Raw genomic sequence first — 19,037 nt, 5'->3', positions numbered from 1 at the left:
ACCCCGAGAAGGCCAAGAACACCCCAGAAGCAGAATGCCTCCTCCGATACCCGCTAATTCTCTAGGGGTCTGAGGAGAAGCCTTTTACGCCCAGAAAGGACAACCGTCTTGTCTGACTGCGACATCTCCCCCTAGGCTGTTTATGTCTTTTGCCGGTTTCATTCTAGGAAACGCGAGCGTTACTCCGGAAACTGGCTGTAAAATATGTGGCCTTGGAGGAAGATGGGCACGGACGTTAGCCCAGGGCGTCTTCCTCAGCAAAAAAAGAGGATTGGCAGATGTTAGCTCAGGGCGGATCTTCCACACACACACACACACACTTCCACACACACACACACACACACAAAAAAAAAAGGCCTTAGCGAGGAGAAGCGGTGCAAACGTGCGTGTCGCCTTAGCGACTGAGCACAGCCAGCTAAAGCGCCGGGTACCGGAGGGACACGACCCGCCAGACTGGCGAACGTGCCGCGGCCGAGCGCGCCGCCGGGGCAAGGGGGCGGGGCCCCGCGCCTGCGGCCCCCGGCCCTTTGTGACGTAGGACAATGCCTGCCACGCGTCGGAACTCGGCTGCGGGGCGGCCGCCCGGCGCGAGTGACACGTGCGAGGACAGCGGTGGTCAGCTGGGGCCCACTCCAGGAATCATGCATTTCTTATTCAGATTGATCGTTTTCTTTTACGTATGGGGCATTTTTACTGCTCAGGGACAAAAGAAAGAGGAGAGCACAGAGGAAGTGAAAATAGAAGTTTTGCATCGTCCAGAAAACTGTTCTAAGACAAGCAAGAAGGGAGACCTGCTAAATGCCCATTACGACGGATTCTTGGCTAAAGACGGCTCGAAATTCTACTGCAGGTAGGAAATGCTGCTACCTGCTCCCGCGGCCGGTTGATGCGCGAAATCTACCATCCCTCCACCAACCAGAAGCCGAATTGGTTGGTTGGTTCTTGCTTTTACAACAGTAAGAGTTGTGCCTTTTATTCCTAGGGGGGAAATATCAGACTAGATGCAGTAGTTCCCTATTAAACTGATTATTACTTTTTAAATTATTGAAAATGTTGGCCCAAGAAATTATCCAAAATACGCTACATCCACACACACCCGCAACCACCACTGCTCTTGGGGCCTGTAGAAGTAAGTCAAGGTGCTGACTATAAGGATGTTCGCACTTTTCCTTGCCGTAAGTTGGAGCCTCTTTACAGAGGATTATGTAGGGTAGTTTAAAAGATTTTTTTCTGGCCTTTAGAAGCAAGATATTTACAGGCTGGGGGCCACTTTCCAACTGTATCAAGAAGCCGCTACAGCGGTGACTTACCGTGGTGACTTCTGGGCCCTGTGACCTGCAGCCTGCCCCGCATCCCGCCGCTGACTACTCAGATTTAGTTGATGGTTTATTACTCAGAGGAAGAATGTCTTTTCTTCATCTATGCTATTACCCTATAAAGATAGGATTGGGGAAAGTTCTTTCCATTTAGAAGAAAACAGAGATATTTAATAGGAAGAAAACATGCAAATTTCAATTACCATTCACATAACTTTTTGAGGCTAGACCTGCACCATCATTTTTCACAACAAACTCAGAGAGGTTAGAATTATTTGGACAAGTCATGCAGCTGGTTAGGGGCAGGAGACCCATTGAAAAGTTAACTGCTGAATAGTTTTTGTAAAGATGATAATAAAAAAGAAAATAAGATGACTCCTAATGACTAGCTTTGGGCAAATCATACCTCTTCCTGGCTATTATGTGGGAAATTTGAGCCAAACACCCCACCAAGGGATTCAGAATGAGTGCTAATATGGGAAAAGAGATGGTTAGAGAGGATTCCAATTTTGAATTAGAACTCAATGTCCAGCTGTATTTTAAAGTTTGATTTTATTTTTCTTGAAATCAGCTTACCTAAGTGTTGTTTTTTATTATAGCCGGTCACAAAATGAAGGCCATCCCAAATGGTTTGTTCTTGGTGTTGGGCAAGTCATAAAAGGCCTAGACATTGCTATGATGGATATGTGCCCTGGAGAGAAGCGAAAAGTGATTATACCCCCTTCATTTGCATATGGAAAAGAAGGCTATGGTAAGGTGTTTTAATATTTTATCTCTAAATTATGTTTAAAAATAAATCATAGACTTCTGGGTATATATCCAAAAGAAGTGAAAGCATGGTTTCAAAGAGATATTTGTATACCCATGTTCATAATGGCGCTACTCACAATCACAAAAGTGGAATAACCCATGTCCATTGACCAATGAATGGATAAATAAAATGCGGTATATACATACAGTGGGATATTATTCACTCCTAAAAAAGGAAGAAATTTTGACACACGCTATAACCTGGATGAAATTTAATCCATGAACATAATGAGTGCATTATGATAAGTGGAAAAAACAAATACTGTGTGGTTCCACTTATATGAGGTACCTAAAATAGTCAAATTTATAGAGACAGGAAAAAGAAGAGTGTTTGCCACAGCACGACCGGGGAGAGAGTAGAATAGGCAATTGTTGTTTAATGAGTATAGTGTTTCAGTTTTGCAAGATGAGATAGATTTGGAGGTGGGTCACACAACAATATGAATGTATTTAACGCTACTAGGCTGTACACTTAAATGGTTATAATAGTAAGTTTTGTTACATATATTTTCCCACATTTAAAAATTTTTGAATCACTAAAAAATAAAAAATCTTAGAGTGCAGCGGCCCCATGGCGTAGTGGTTAAGTTTCTGCGCTCCGTTTCCGTTGCCCAGGTTTACAAGTTCAGATCCCAGGCGCGGACTTACTCCACTCATCAGCCATGCTGTGGAGGCATCCCATATACAAAATGGGGGAAGACTGGTACAGATGTTAGCTCAGGGCTAATCTTCCTCAAGCAGGAAAAGAGGAAGATTGGCAACGGATATTAGCTCAGGGCGAATCTTCCTCACCAAAAAAAAAATTACAGTGTAGACCATAGTGACTGCATAACAACTAACTTCTTGATCAGATTTAAATAAGTTGTTATCAAGACCTAACATTAACTATAACTTTATTTTAGGTAGTACTAGAAGAAGTCTTTCCTCTGCGCAGTATCCTTGCCTCATGTCACAGAGCACTCCTGCATGTTTGAAATGCATGTGACTTGTTAATGCTTTAATTAACAGTATATGTGGTATGTATAGCTTCTTTACATTAACTCCTACGTCTTTGACCTGCTTCTCTAAATACAAGTTATTCTATAGCAAATGCATGTTTTTCTCTTCTTTATACTCTAATTTTTTGCAAGAAAAAACCTAATGGGCAATATTTTCTATGTTCACAATAGAATTGTTCAGAAACTTCAACTTGTAATATTTTTTCTTAAGAAATTTGAATTTATGTTTTGAATTTGTTTTTAATTATTGTCAGGAGTTATTTTTCTGTCCTAAGGAGATCATAACTGGACAGAATAGGAAAGGGTTTTGTAAAAATGATGATTGAATCAATCTCTAGCTGTTTTACTCTCAAATCGGGTAACATGTGGTACATCAGTTGGGACAGTCACATTGGTCACGTGATACGTGGGCAGATTTTTCTGTGTCCTCACTTGGAGGCGACTGATCCACTTCTCCTTTTGGCTGAACTTTCAAGCTCTTTTCTCTTTGGATTATGTAAATACTTGAGCAAGAATTCTCCACTTTTTCATTAAAGAAGTTACTATTTCCTTCAGAGAACAAACTTAGTCATTTTAAAAATAAACAATTGTCTACGGCCATACCACCCTGAACGCGCCCGATCTCGTCTAAAAATAAACAATAAAGATCATTCATTCAACAAATATTTGAGTGACTATGGATCAGGCACTGTGTGAGACTCTGGGAATATACTGGTGACACAAGCCACCCACTGCCTCTTAGCAAGTCATTTCTGCAGGTCATTTTTATAAAATGGTCACCTGAAATAGCCCATAGCTTGCTAAAATCATCTGTGACATCGGTTAATAGGTTAACTTTATTAAAGAGAACTGTTCAACTGAATACTTAAATTTTTTATTGTGATTAGAAATTTCTTCATAAAATTGTTACTGGTTTATTCTGTCATTGCACTTATTTTTTTAATGTCTATAAAGAATTTGAAAGACATATTGATTCATATGTTTTATTTATGCTTCCAAATAACTACACAAAATTATTTTCTAAAAGATTACTGTTTTACACTTTGAAATTTTTCTGCCCATGCATTTCTTGTCTGCACTAGTTCTTTGCTGTATAATGATGGGAAATATTAATAAAAATTACACAATTTATATTTATTTTAATTCAATCAGGAATAATGGTTCCCTAGGTCCTTAGACCTGACTTGATTTAACAACATATGGAAAAAAATTCCTAAAAAGTCTTTAGAAAGCAGTTTTTATAAATGTGAAATAATATAATCATAATGCTATAATGGCTATTTGTAAATAAATATTTGAACATTGTCTTCATGTAAGTTAAACTGTTAAAATTTATACCTTTAGTGGAAGGCAAGATTCCACCTGATGCAACATTGATTTTTGAGATTGAACTTTATGCTGTGACCAAAGGACCACGAAGTGTTGAAACATTTAAGCAGATAGACATGGACAATGACAGGCAACTCTCTAAAGACGAGGTAATTCAACAGATTTCATGTGTACAATCTAATTTTTTATCGAAATTTAAATACATCTGTGTTACAACTATTATTTTTTACTTCTACCTAGTGTGGGCTGATTCCTTTGCTTTTATAGAGCTGGTTACAAAAAAATCTAAGCTCCAAGAAGTAAATGTGCTTTTTCAATATAAAACTTGTAACTAAATCATCCTGTTCAATTTCCTTTCTCCCTGCTGCAAGCGAGTTATTAAAATACCAAACTCATCTCTGCAGGGCATTTCCAGGATCTAGACTACAGGAGCAGATCTATTTCAAGCAGCACTGTAGGAATTTGTCACAGGGCAAATAATTGCCACCTCATAGGATTGTGAGTATTACATGAGATTATGAAAAGAGATAACAAGAATTTGAATTGTGTGGGCTAGAAAGTTGGTCAAGAGGAGCCGGGAGTTCAGCTACCTAGCTTCTGCATCCCAGTTAGTCTTATATTTGAATTGAGGAATTAATAAAGATCTCAGAATAATAATAATAGATAACATTTTTTTCACACTTTCTCAATACCAGGTACAATTATAAACTCATTAGTGTGTGAACTCATTAATCTCTGTGACAATTTATGAGGTAGGTACTATTGTCATCGTCTCCATTTTATAGAAGAGGGAAATGGCACCCAGACAGGTTAAGTAATTAGCATAAGGTCACACAGCTCTAAGTAGTAAAACCAGATTGCAACCCTGGCAATGTGGCTCCACTGCGGTGCTCTTAACCATGAGTCTACCCTGCCTCTTTCAGGGAATTTCCATCATGAATGTTTCAGGGTTAATGTTTGGTTCATTGAAGTCTGGTGCCTTACTTAGTCCCACTGACTATACTCTTTTTGCTTAGGCTGGGTAACCCAGTTGTCTCCCTTCTTATTTGAAGGCAGTTTAACATTCATAACTCTACCACCTAAGTAAATAATAAAAGGCAACTGGGTCGTTGATTTCAAGTGATAAGAGTAAGCCCCTTTTCTCTGTTTCTTTTTCTCTGTCTCTAATCCTTTCCCCACCCTAATTCCACTCCCTCCTCCAAAATATTAATAAGGACTTTCCCCTGAAGCTCTTTGGTTAGTCAGTGATGGAAGCAGGATAAGGGAATGGAAGCATCCCTTGTTCCTTAAGAAGAGCAGCAATTAGAGGGGTGGCAGACTGTTCCCAGTATGTACTTTCTGTTGACTCCTTCTCAACCTCCTGAGAGTGAACAGCAGCTGTAGATGAATTCACAAAGTACCCAAGAGCTCGACGTGTGCACACAGACCATTTAGTGTTACTTGCACACCAAGAGGCACATGCTGCAGTATGAATACTCCTCAGTAGACCTTAGGGGATCTTCAGTTCTTTTCTGGAAAGTAAAAGTAGAGAAAGTCCAAAATAGTGACTTGCTTGGCTACAGTTTGCCCAGATGTTTCTCAGGTATCAGGTCTCAGCTGCATTATCGCTGGATAGATAAGAGTGATTTTCATATGCTCAAATAATAATGGCTATCTTTGTTGACACCCATGAACACGACTCTAATCTTCACATCAATCCTACAATGTAGATACTGTTTCCCTCTTTTACAGATGACAAAACTGAGGTTCAGAGAGGTTAAATTATTTGTCCAAGATCACACAGCCAGTACATGGCAAAGCCTGGATTTGAAGCATAACTAAGAGAAACACCATCTTTCATCATCAGAAAGATTTAGTCAGTTATTTCTTCAGTATAAGTAAGGTGGGGGAGAAGAGGACAAGGTATTTTTATTAAATTACAAAGTGGAAACAGTGTGGAATCCATTGCCAGCAAAATTAATGTCATGTTCTCACTCACTGCCTTTTTGTACCTCTTCACTACAGTGTACAGGAAAAGCACATTTTGAGAGTCAGCAATATTCGTTGTGAAAATATATTTACTTACTTAGAAACTGAGGAATATTTGAGGCTATTTAAAATTCTTTACACCTACATAGGATTGCTAAGGCTCAGTTGGAAGAAAAAATGCATCTCCCTCATATAGGACCGAAGTCCCATTTGAGAACAATTGATATATCTTTCATTAAGACCCGTTGGTTGATATAAAATAGAGTCTACTCGCAATGGATTGAGTTTGGAATATGTATTGCTAAAAACCTCTCAGGGTTCAACTTGAGCCTTCAAAAATACCCTTGCCTCGGGCCGGCCCCGTGGCTTAGCGGTTAAGTGCTCGCACTCCGCTACTGGCTACCCGGGTTCGGATCCCGGGCGCACACTGACACGCCGCTTCTCTGGCCATGCTGAGGCCGCGTCCCACATACAGCAACTAGAAGGATGTGCAACTATGACATACAACTATCTGCTGGGGCTTTGGGGGTAAAAAAAAAAAAGGAGGAGGACTGGCAATAGATGTTAGCTCAGAGCCGGTCTTCCTCAGCAAAAAGAGGAGGATTAGCATGGATGTTAGCTCAGGGCTCATCTTCCTCACAAAAAAAATAAATAAATAAATAAAATTACTCTTGCCTCTAAAATGCCCAAACTTGCTGAACATTTTCTCCAGCTCATTGTACATTGCTTCCTTTAGTTATTATATGTATTAGTGCTTTCCAATGTAAATATAATTGTCAAATATATAATTTAAAATTTTTTAGTAGCTACATCTTAAAAAGTAAAAAGAAACAGGTGAAATTAATTTTAAGGATGTTTTGTTTAACCTAATATATCTAAAATGTTACCATTTCAACATGAAATCAATATAAAAATTATTGAGATACTTTTCTATTGTCTTCAAAATTTGTTGTGTATTTTACGTTACAGTAGCGTATCTCAATTTGATCTACCCACATTTCAAGTGCTTAGTAGTCATGTGGCTAGTAGCTACATATTAGGCAGTGCCTATAATGTGTCTTTGCTTATAAACATATTGTATTATATAGAGAAAAGGGAATACTTCAGAATATCTTTTCTGTTTGACATTATTATTAGAGAGATTGTCATAGTCTAGATTTGGGGGAGAGGTATAGAAGCATAGAACAATTAAGAAAATTAAATTTTACTTCAAAACCTGTGGTTGGGTTTTATTGATTATACAACATATTCGTTAATTTTAGAGATTATAGAAATACCAATTTGGATTTTATTCACGAATGGAAATTCTTGAGAATGAATTTCCTTTGATAATGTGGACAGTGTAGATTATTGGAAAGCATTTAGTTTCAACAAAATTCAATTCCATTAATCTTTGAGTATGTACTACTTTCCATCTGTAATCTCAGGAGAAGCTAATTTTGACGATCAGTTTCTCTTCAAAAAATTGCTTCAAAGGTTAAAAAAATAAAACCTCAAATAGCTATTAAAAATTTCGTATCATGTATTATAAGTAGTCTTAAATACGAGTTTCTTTATGTAAACATTTCCTCAAAGTTACTGGAAATTTATTGTGATATCTTTTTATTAAAGAAATATTGTTTTGGCCCTCTAGATAAATCATTACCTGAAAAAGGAATTTGAAAAAGATGAGAAGCCATATGACAAGTCATATCAGAATGCGGTTTTAGAAGATATTTTTAAGAAGAATGACCATGATGGTGATGGCTTCATTTCTTCCAAGGAATACAATGTGTATCAACATGACGAACTATAGCATATTTTTATTTCTAAATTTTCTTAGCTACTTACTGTACTTTATATATAAAACAAAGTCACTCTTCTCCAAGTTATATTTTCTGTTTTTCCCCCATGAGAACATATTTTGATCCCCTCAATACATGTAATTTGGGGAAAATAAATGTGAGGCTATTTTGCAAATTTAACTTTCAGGAAAGGTATGATTGTGTTTCTGATCGCTTTATTCTGTTACCACGAAATGCAGCACCATGAAATCGACCTCTGTGTCCCATTGGAGGGTTTTCTCCCTTCAGGTATGAGAGGACATCTACGTCAAAATCTTCAGGCTCTTCCCAACTCTAATCTTAACAGCATGTATAAATATGTAAATATTTAATATTTTAAATGTTAAAATGCCCCATATTTTTAAAATATTCAATAGGGACCTGGAATTAACATTTCATTTGTTGTACATTTCACAGCATTATGGATAGTAGGATATAAAAATCATAGGACTGGGGCCAGCCTGTTGGCACAGTGGTCAAGTTCTTGGGCTCTGCTTCAGCAGCCTGGGGTTCTCAGGTTCGGATCCTGGTGCGAACCAACACACCACTTGTCAAGCCATGCTGTGGTGGTGTCACAATAAAGTAGAGGAAGATGGGCACAGATGTTAGCCCAGCGCCAATCTTCCTCAGCAAAAAGAGGAGGATTGGCAATGGATGTTACCTCAGGGCTAATCTTCCTCACACACACACAAAAAAAATCATAGGACTAAAGAGTCTTCCTTTGGTATGCATGCAGGAAAATATTAGTTGTATAACTCTGTCCCACAGAGAGCCTCAACACAGTCTCTGTATTTTTTGGTGCAAGCTTCTGGCTTTGGGTATTTGTTCCAATGAGGAATGTTTATTTATTTATTTATTTATTAATATTTTTTAAACTTTATTTATTTTTCCCCCCAAAGCCCCAGTAGATAGTTGTATGTCATAGCTGCATATCCTTCTAGTTGCTGTATGTGGGACACGGCCTCAGCATGGCCAGAGAAGCGGTGTGTCGGTGCGTGCCCGGGATCCGAACCCGGGCCGCCAGTTGCAGAGCGTGCGCACTTAACCGCTAAGCCACGGGGCTGGCCCCAATGGGGAATGTTTAAAGATCAAACCAAAGCCTTTATGTCTCTTATAGCAGGCATAATAAAGTCTATACTGCTGAGTCTTGTACTCCTTCAGACATCATTATAAATGTGCCACTATTCTTCCTTCTCATAGGCCTTTATATCTACCATCCCTAACTTTTTGTCCTGATTTTGTCCTTTTAAATGGGATGCCATGGTATTTCTTAGTTTCCAGTTCCCTTTCTCTAGGTGTGTCTATCCTATGTTACTTTATTTCACAATGTTCTTGTTATTAATCATGAATGAGCATTACCAACTGGTATGCCATCAAATTTTTGATAAATGTATAGAATTTATTTTACACATGAGGATTGTAAGGATATCAAATAGGATACAAATGAGGATATACAGTGCTATGGCAATTTTGTGTCACAGTCAAATCATGACGTGGTACCACTTGTTGAGAATAAGAGGTAAGAGATGCTGTAGATCATCACATTGGTGCCAAAGAAAGGGCACATATTTATTGGAACATGTAAGATTTGCCCTACTGTGTATGTAAGGAAGTATGGTCAGGCAGTAAATAGCTCTGTTCAAAACAAGTGAGTTGAAAACAAAGGTTTTTCCATTTTCTGAAACTTGCTCTTTCAAATCATTGTTAATTGTTCATCTTTTAACCTCTTTAGATATACTGCTAGAAATTCTATTATTTAAAAGTTTAGGGGTAACACAAAACCCACCAGATTAGTGGATCTCACATACGCACAGCACAGAATTTGACACTTATGAAACAAAAACCTGTTCTTACTCCCAATATTTCTTCATTCCTGTACCCAAGTTTATAACTCCTTCTCACTTGCTCAATCATCAACTCTCTCTCATCCCTTTACTTCCCTCAGAAAAACCTGAATAGCTGAAGTAAAACTAAGTTGATAACTCAGTATTCTTACGTTTTGGTTTGGAAACTGCCCTCATTCTCTATATCCATATAAAAAAGTCACTAGAGCCTTTTTGATCAGTATACTCATATTGCATTCAAACCATATATGCTACCCAAAACAAAAATACAGTGAAAGAAAATAGATATGGAAACTATCCTATAATAGAAACTATTTATAATTCTAACCTTTCTGTCCCATTGTTTTCATACAAAGTGCTTTTAAACTTAGGTTTTGAAAAACTATAGGTAGGGCCGGCCCCGTGGCTTAGCGGTTAAGTTCGCGTGCTCCGCGGCTGGCTGCCCGGGTTCAGATTCCAGGTGCGCACCAACGCACCGCTTCTCCGGCCATGCTGAGGCCACGTCCCACATACAGCAACTAGAAGGATGTGCAGCTATGACATACAACTATCTACTGGGGCTTTGGGGGAATAAATAAATAAATAAATAAATAAAATTATGAAAAACTATAGGTGAAGTTAAATGAATAGGCAGATTTGCTCTAAAACTAGAATCAACAGTTAAATAATTAAAAAATAAAATTTTAATCATTCTCCATACATATAGTATACATGTATTTATATTTACACAATTGCTTTATACCTTCATAGGTATATACCTCATAGTGAGTGCTTTAAGTATACATTTTGAGTTCTAGAATTTTAACATATTATTTTTGCAATTATTTTAATAAGGGTATATAGCAAATTAATAATTTAGTTTAAGTTGTTTGTATATGAAAAATTCAGGTGTCTTACAGAGTAGATGAAAAAGATCTCCCAGAACTAAATACGTTAAATATTTTAAACATTTTCAAAGGAGAAAAGAAATAAACGTGTACTAGCTGCCTTAACTTTAAAATGACAGTGGTGAGTTTTACAAAGACAAAACTAGCCAGCATATGCACATCACAGAATGGCATCACAGAATGACTGCCACAGAATGGCAGTCACTAATAGTGATTGATCACTATCAGTCACCCTGTTAACTGTGTACACAAAACCCCACACTGAGCTCTGTGCTTTTAATTTGATACTGCAATTAAACATTTAGGATTACATTAAATTATTAACACATTTTTCTCATTTTACCAGACCTAGGGCAATACTTAAAGCACCATAAAGTCGCTACTTGTGCATTCTTGTCACCCTTAAATGTTGAATTAAAAATAAAATTGATATTTAGAAAAATCTCTATGTAAAAAGTTATCTAAAACGATAGACTAAATCCCAAAAATATTTCTGAAATGACTGGCAGATTTTATGAAGGAACATCTATATTCTGAATTTTATATTTAAACCTTTTTATAATATAATTATAACATATAAACAATATCATTGGTCTTCATGACAATTTATGAGGTAGACACTATTATGATCTGCACCTTATAGATGAGGAAAATGATACCCAGACAGGTTAACTTCTCTCTCCTCTCCCTAATTTGCCACAATTCATCAAAGTGAACCTATGTAACTTTGGAACAAGTCTGTGGCATAGTTGCACCTAAAACACCAGCCAGGTACACTCATTTTTCATTTTATTTCATTCTCTTGTGCCAGACATCAAAACAAGGAACTGCATGAAGTCTCACATACTTCTGCCCGTCGACAGAACACTGGAAGCACCCATAAACCGTCTCCCTTTTAAAGTTCCCCATTCCACAGAGTATGCAAGGTCCTTTTGGAATGTTGTGATTAAGTAAGTTAACTCGGATATGTGTCCCTTCTTTGAGTGAAATATCAGTCATGCTGAGGGGTTTGTCATAATAGTCAGAAAAAAGATCATCTAAGTAAAGCTGTGAACGAGAAATGGCGTCCATCACTCTTCTGTCTAAAAGGACAAAAACAGAGAAATGTGTCAGAAGTCAAAACACATATAACCAATCTGCATTTATAAACACTACATGAATCTAAACCATCGCTCAAGAAATTATGTAGCTTTTAAGTTTAAATTTTTCCTTAACAGACAGGATTATTGAATAGATAACCTCAAGTGTCAATCCGAGAAGGAAAAAAATATATTTGAAACACTCTTCAATGGACGTACTTCTCTCGAATAGTATATTTCTCAATCTGTAGAGCAGTGCAAACGTTGCTCTTTCTTCCCTTTCAAATCCTCCTTTTGACACTGAAGTGACACAAAGGTCTATAAAAAAAATTTTAGAAGATGTTATAACTTGAACAACTCATTTTATTGGGAGTTTTAGTTGTGGTTGATGAATTCTGGTACATGCCATTCATTTTATTTTTTTAAGTTAAATTTTACATATTTCTGGAAAAGGTAACATTCAGATGGTACAAAATTAAAAGAGTACAGACAGGGGATACAGTGACAGATAAGTCTCTAGTCTACCCTGACCCCAGCCTCAGTTTTCCACCCTAGAGGTAACCACTTTTAAGTTACTTGTGTGTACTTCCAGAAATACTCCATATATTGTACAAGCATAAAAGGATATGTATGTATGCATGTATATAAAATTAGGCTCAAATAGTTACATACTATGCCTGTTTATTTAAAATATCTCTTAGAGATTATTCCATGTCAGCATCTATAATGCTACCTCATTCTCAATGGCTTCCTAGTATTCTGTTGTGGACGCACCATTACTTACCTAGTTGCTGATAATAGATCTTAAGGTTATTTCCAATCTTTTCCTATTATGAAGTAATATCCTTATACCCATATCATTTCACATTTGTGTAAGTATATCTGTAGGATAAATTCCTAAAAGTGTAAGTAAGGCTAAAGTATATTCACATTTTAAATTCTGATGGATATATCAGTTCTATCAGTTTATACTCCTACTGACAATCAATATGTGTAAAAACCTACACCTGAAGTGTCCCAAATAGAATTTAATCAGCATGGTTTTTTTGTTTCTGTACTCTCTATTCCCTCCTCCCACAGAACTGCAGAAACAAACAAAAACAGGTCTAAAAATGTTTATAAACTACCATAGCTAGGGGGCTCCCTTGCCTAGTCCCTTGGGCTATGTCCATCCTTGAACTGACTGGGCTCCTAATCTTACAGACCTGCGAAATGTAGAAATCTAAAGTGAACTGCACTGAGGTATGATATAAGGTGACAATTTTAGAAGAAGTATTTGTACTTTTAAAGTTATTTCTTAGGGAGAATTGGGAAGCTGGATCTGTGATAGGTAAAACTGAAGAAAACTTGTCTTTGGGTACCCTAGTTTGGGCACCCTGACACCTTCAGGCATCTACTGTCTACCTACTCCTCTATTTGCCCTCATCAAAAACTACCTGTTAGAAGGTCATTTATTATCTCCCCATGTAAGTCAAGGAATACTTTGTCAGTGGATTGCGTTTTAGCTCTTATCTATGATTGTAAGTGGGGTAGTAGGGAAACTACAGCCTTCACCAAGAAGCAGGAAAGAGGTATTGGATAAGCAGGGACCAGAAGGTCTTTCCCAGCTACTTCATCCAAGCATAAGATTGACAGCTGAGAGCATCATTCTTCTATATTTAGACACTCAGAGAGAGAGAGAGTTTCCCATTAAATTCTTCTTAAAAATATAATCATTTCAGTGTTTCATGCAAATCATTCACTCACCAAAGGCACCATCCAAGTAAATGAAGAGTTCAAAAACACTGAAAGCTATGGTTGTGTGTGCTGGAAACACAATGGCTTTGTCCCTTCCCTTGGGATTCTGTTCATCCATAAAATGAAACTATATTAAATAAGTAAATTGAATAACATTATTAAGAAGCATAACATATAAGGATAGCTTTTTGGAGAAACAAAATATTTCCTACAATCCTACCAAAAAAAAAAAAAAACCACCACTCCAAGTAAAGAATTACCCTACTTGAATTAAACTGTTTACAGCAGAGGTCCAACTGATCTGATGGGGACTCATGATCTATATTAGGAAATGCCACTCACCACTTTCTCACTTACTTTCGTATTGGAGCCAATGATCAGTGCTACCACAACAGTAATACTCTCTGGCATAGAAGCTCTTTTTCTTTCAACTGCAAACTCAGTGAGTTTAAGTGCTACAGTGGTTTTTCACTTACCTTGTCTACTGTTCCAAAGCCCCCAGAGCTTTCAGCAGCTTTCCAAAGCAATCATCAACTTATTTTCCAAAGCAATCACCAACAATTAAGTAAATATTTCAGTTTGTGCCCAAGAAATAATCCAATGATAAACAACGTGGTGGGCAGCTAAATGTAGCCAGTGAACAGAACCTCTATTTGCAAAGACTTAAAAAGATGATCACTGAACCCTATCTTTCTAGCAATTGGTTTTAATAAAACCAATCAAGTCATTATTGTGTCATTATTATGTAAATGACAAGGACAAACAGTATCATAATTGAGCTAAAAATTAAACAAATAACCTTCAAGATCTTTTAAAAAGGATTTAACATTGAATGAAGCATGTTTCCCATTGACAATATTATTTTAGAAAGATTAATTTAATTAAAAATATAAATTCGGGGCCAGCCCAGTGGCGCGTAACAGCTAAGTGCGTGTGCTCTGCTTCAGCGGCCCAGGGTTTGCAGGTTCAGATCCCGGGTACACACCAATGCACCGCCTGTCAAGCCATGCTGTGGCAGTGTCCCATATAAAGTAGAGGAAGATGGGCACAGATGTTAGTCCAGGGCCAATCTTCCTCAGCAAAAAGAGGAGGATTGGTAACAGATGTTAGCTCAGGGCTAATCTTCCTCACACACACACACAAAAATATATATATATAAATTCAACATTTAAAAATTCAAGTACAAACTAAAAATCACCTAAAAATAAAATCAAAGAATTCAACATAAGCATTCAACTATTATTCTTTTTTTTTTTTTTTTTAAAGATTTTATTTATTTTATTTTTTCCCCCCAAAGCCCCAGTGGATAGTTGTATGTCGTAGCTGCACATCCTTCTAGTTGCTGTATGTGGGACTCGGCCTCAGGATGAACGGAGAAGTGGTGCCTCGATGCGCACCCGGGATCCGAACCCGGGCCACCAGCATCGCAGCGCGCGCACTTAACCACCAAGCCACAGGGCCGGCCCTCAACTATTATTCTTAAAACAGCATTTAAATTGTAATAGGAGGAACTCCAATATGCACATTATTTCACAAGGATTGGTGTTTTGTTTGCATTATACTATACATGTTTAGAATCCAAATTTTCTTGGATTTTTTTCATATTCTAAAACAAACCATTACTGTGGAAAATCCTATATACAACTGCAGCTCTTGAATCTCAACATTTGACAAAATACACATCTCATTAGAAATTGAATACTTTTTAAAAATTCCCATTGCAGCTTTTTAGTAAGAGAAGCCCAATGAGTGTGGTTTACCCGCATGGCTTCCCCACGAATGCCAGCATGCACAGACAGTGAGCATTGTCGTGTGGTTCGAATGCTCTCCATGACCACACACAATACCGCCTTTCTGCTGCTCCTTGACTGACGTATCAAGCTATGGTCAAAATTAATTTTTCTAAAATGAAGAAGAGAGACATTCACAAGAATCTGTAACATCTAATTACATATAATCAAATACAGTTTTTGCTATCAGGTGTTACTCATGCACAGTCCACCTTAACTAAAAGTAAATCAAGGCAGGCCTAATACAAATCAGAAAGTAAGCTCAAAAGACATTTAATAATCTGCTTTTCCTTTCTATTTTCTTAAAACATGCTTGTTATAGGAGTGTATTGGAGGAGACTCTCTCATATTTGTTGCAAGCAGATTCCTATATTCTTTCAATCCAATAATTTAGCAAATGCGTGCAGAGCCAAAGCCATTTTGTGGAACAATTAAAAATTCTGTTTAAACCAAATGATTGTGGATATCTACCAAAGTTTGCATATATTACTAATTTGTAATATTTCAAACAAATCAAACAAATAAATTACATTAGTAAAATACAACCTGAATGTTTTAAGCATTCTTTGTAATGAAGTTTACATAATTAAAATATTTAATGAAAACAGTGAAGTATATTAAGGATTATTATACTGACCGTGTAGTGATCTCCTTGAGTAACGTTGATACTTCCACTTCGTGTTTGGTTACTACACCAAATGAAGCTTTTACAGCAATGGAATCTGATCCAGCAACATTAATCCCAACATCATTCACAATATGGTTGCCTCTCCTTCCGTAGAGTGAGACATCGGATTCATCTTCATAATTCAGTAACTGATAAGATGAAATACCTTTAAGAAAAGGAAATTAATATTTTTTAAATGTCTTGAATTCATCTAACGTAGATTACATATAGTAACACGTTAATTTTCTATTTAAGACTCCATTACTCAAATGTGGAGGAAGGCAACATTTCAAACCAAAATTAAAAATAGCAATTTAATTAATTTGACAACAAAAAGAAATAAATAGCCAGAGTACTTAAAATGAACTCAAGTCTATGTTCAGCCAACAGAACTTCTTAGGCATCAAGATCCAATGGGCGGTTGAAAGAACACCAAGTTTTTATAAGAAATAATTTGTCAAAATGTCAATTTATTTTCTAATCCAGCCTCTAATACATTTCACTTTATCAACTGTAATAACTGAATCATAAAAAAATAAATGCAAATTACTTTCATTTCGTTTGATCATGTGAGATAGGTAAGAGTAAACAATACCCCATATTATAGATGAAGAAATATATTATGTCATATTCTAAGTTGATTTGGTTAAAACAATTTACAAAATAATTGAAATAAGATTATGCAATAATCCTACAAAATAGGTTTGAAAATTATTCAACTAATAAGAGATGTGATACTGTATAAACTTTAGGCATTGTTAATCTTAGTATTATTACTGCCATAGTAATAAAAGTTATTTTTATCAATGAAAATGTGTAAATATTACGAACATAAGTAGTATATACAATCTATGTTTAGATCACCAATAATATAGCTGAATTAGTCACTCCCAAACAGACATTTAAACTTACCAGCTGAAATTTCTCTGTCTCCTAGAAGAACATCTTTCAGTGTAAAAGGTGTTGAGGTAAATTTATATCTAGGAAACAGAAAGCATCGCTTTTTTTTAACCACCAGACTTAGAGGTTGGTATTTGTCAGCCTCACTGAGGCTTGGAACAGGAACTAATCTCCCTCCATCTCCAACTTGTTTGACAAAGCTCTTGGTAGCAGCAGCAAACATATTAACATAGTATTAAAACATCATCAACTGCAACCCTCAGATAAGAAATCCATATTTTCAAAGAAAATCAGGCACAAAACTAAGCCTTGCTTGACTTTAAATATAATTACACCTGCTAAAAATACAAAGTATAGTTTCACCAAGTAGTTTACCAGTGTACAATCCACACACACCGCCTCCCCTGGCGTGCTCAGGTAATGAATTATAGATCAACGGTGTAAAATGATATACTAAAAGCAAGTCTAATTTGGAATTGCAGTCTATAGCACTAAAATACACAGAAAACTAATAATTACATTACCAATGTCTTTGATGAGGGTCACAGTTGATAGTGGTTTGCCAGTCTTGAGGGAAGCATATAGCCCTATGGGGAACGATGCAATTTAGGCACTAACATTAGCCCTGGACACCATCTACAGTGGACCTAGTCCAAAGGGAACTCCTTCACAACTCCATCATGCCAATTTTGGCAACAGAAAAGTGCTGTTTGGAATCCTTATGGTATACAGTTCACTGTTTGAGCATTTCATTCATTTTCCCTGTATGCTTACAAAACCAAGTGATTAATATAAAATATAAATTCATAGACTATAAGGAAACAATTGTATGCAGATCTTTGTAAAATACTAAATGAAAGCCGCATTACATAACTGTATACTGACATTTGGGTTTCTTACTCTGAAGCTGGCACATAGACAACATCTCTTTGAAACGGGGTCCTGCTGCATTTATTTTCTTTTTGTTTCATGATTATTATCCCAGTTACTCAACCTTTAAAAAGAGCTATATAAGGTTTTGGCTTGTTTTTAAAGGAATTTTGTGGATAAAAACAAATTTTAGAAACAAACCTGAGTGCTGAAATAATGTATTGCCATAGTTATGTGGATGTTAATATATTTTGAAATAGTGGCTATGTGGTACTTAAAATAAGATATTTGTTAAAACATAACATTAGTGGGTAGTAATCGACATACATACACATATTGAGGGGGTAGGAGGAGGAAGAGAGAATAGGCTTAATTCCAGCCTCAAATAATATAAATCAATTTTACTAGATTCTAGACATTTTTTTCATTTACTTTCAAGCATCCAGGGCTCACGTGCAACAAAAAAAAAAAAAAAGTTTTTAATAATAGCCCCTCCTGCCAATACCATTGGGCAAAGCAATCTTCCAGAACACCGAGAAAGCACACGAAGTGATTTCTGCAAGTGGCTAGCAAACCCCTAGAAAAGCGATACATCTAATGTCGCTGTCTGACCTCCACCAAAAGTGGTGCATCCCAGGCAAACGCCATTACAACCAACAACACAGGTGTGCAGAAACATTTAATTGGAATCAGGTACCATAAGAAGCCTTCGTCTACACGTAATATGTCTTGTAGGGATCCGGTGGCCCAGCATTCTTCTCGCGACCAAAACCTAGAAGACAATGGAGCCCACCTGGCGGGAGAGGAGTGGGGTCTCAGATGTCCTCGCGAGCTCCTAAAGCTCCTGAGGGCCACCGCAGCCCTCAGGAGCGGATATTCCGCCAGTTTCAAGCTTCGGGGCCAGGCCCGGGGAGTGTCTCTAGCAATTTTGCATTTGGAATTTTGAAATCTTTTTCTTAAAGTGACGCAGCCCTCACCCTACGCCCTACCTCCCCCTCCAAAAAAAAAGGTCTGAGCTT

General features: G+C 37.0%; 2 protein-coding genes across 3 annotated transcripts; one reads left to right on the top strand and one right to left on the bottom strand.

The window, feature by feature from the left end:
• Positions 1-527: 527 nt before the first annotated feature.
• FKBP7 (FKBP prolyl isomerase 7) lies at positions 528-8,385 on the top strand. 2 transcript variants are annotated; one of them, XM_087435439.1, is made up of 4 exons: positions 528-850; positions 1,916-2,067; positions 4,469-4,602; positions 4,858-5,105. In XM_087435439.1, exons 1-4 carry the CDS (start codon positions 543-545, stop codon positions 4,873-4,875), a joined length of 612 nt encoding a protein of 203 aa, XP_087291565.1. In that variant the 5' UTR covers positions 528-542; the 3' UTR covers positions 4,876-5,105. The 2 variants fall into 2 exon arrangements, with proteins under 2 accessions (XP_087291565.1, XP_004426738.2); XM_004426681.3 differs by lacking the exon at positions 4,858-5,105 and adding an exon at positions 8,055-8,385 and having other exon boundaries at positions 532-850.
• Positions 8,386-11,747: 3,362 nt separating this feature from the next.
• Positions 11,748-17,653, bottom strand: PJVK (pejvakin). Its single transcript, XM_004426679.3, has 6 exons — positions 17,161-17,653; positions 16,219-16,414; positions 15,552-15,693; positions 13,801-13,918; positions 12,274-12,372; positions 11,748-12,057 (listed from the first exon to the last, which is right to left on the bottom strand). Exons 1-6 carry the CDS (start codon positions 17,369-17,371, stop codon positions 11,765-11,767), a joined length of 1,059 nt encoding a protein of 352 aa, XP_004426736.1. The 5' UTR covers positions 17,372-17,653; the 3' UTR covers positions 11,748-11,764.
• Between the last annotated feature and the right edge of the window lie 1,384 nt (positions 17,654-19,037).

Source organism: Ceratotherium simum, chromosome 9 (assembly GCF_057802395.1).
Source record: "Ceratotherium simum simum isolate JZ-2026a chromosome 9, ASM5780239v1, whole genome shotgun sequence".
Taxonomy (NCBI): domain Eukaryota; kingdom Metazoa; phylum Chordata; class Mammalia; order Perissodactyla; family Rhinocerotidae; genus Ceratotherium; species Ceratotherium simum.
Note: the sequence above shows the minus strand (reverse complement) of the source record. Positions and strands in the feature narration are given on the sequence as shown.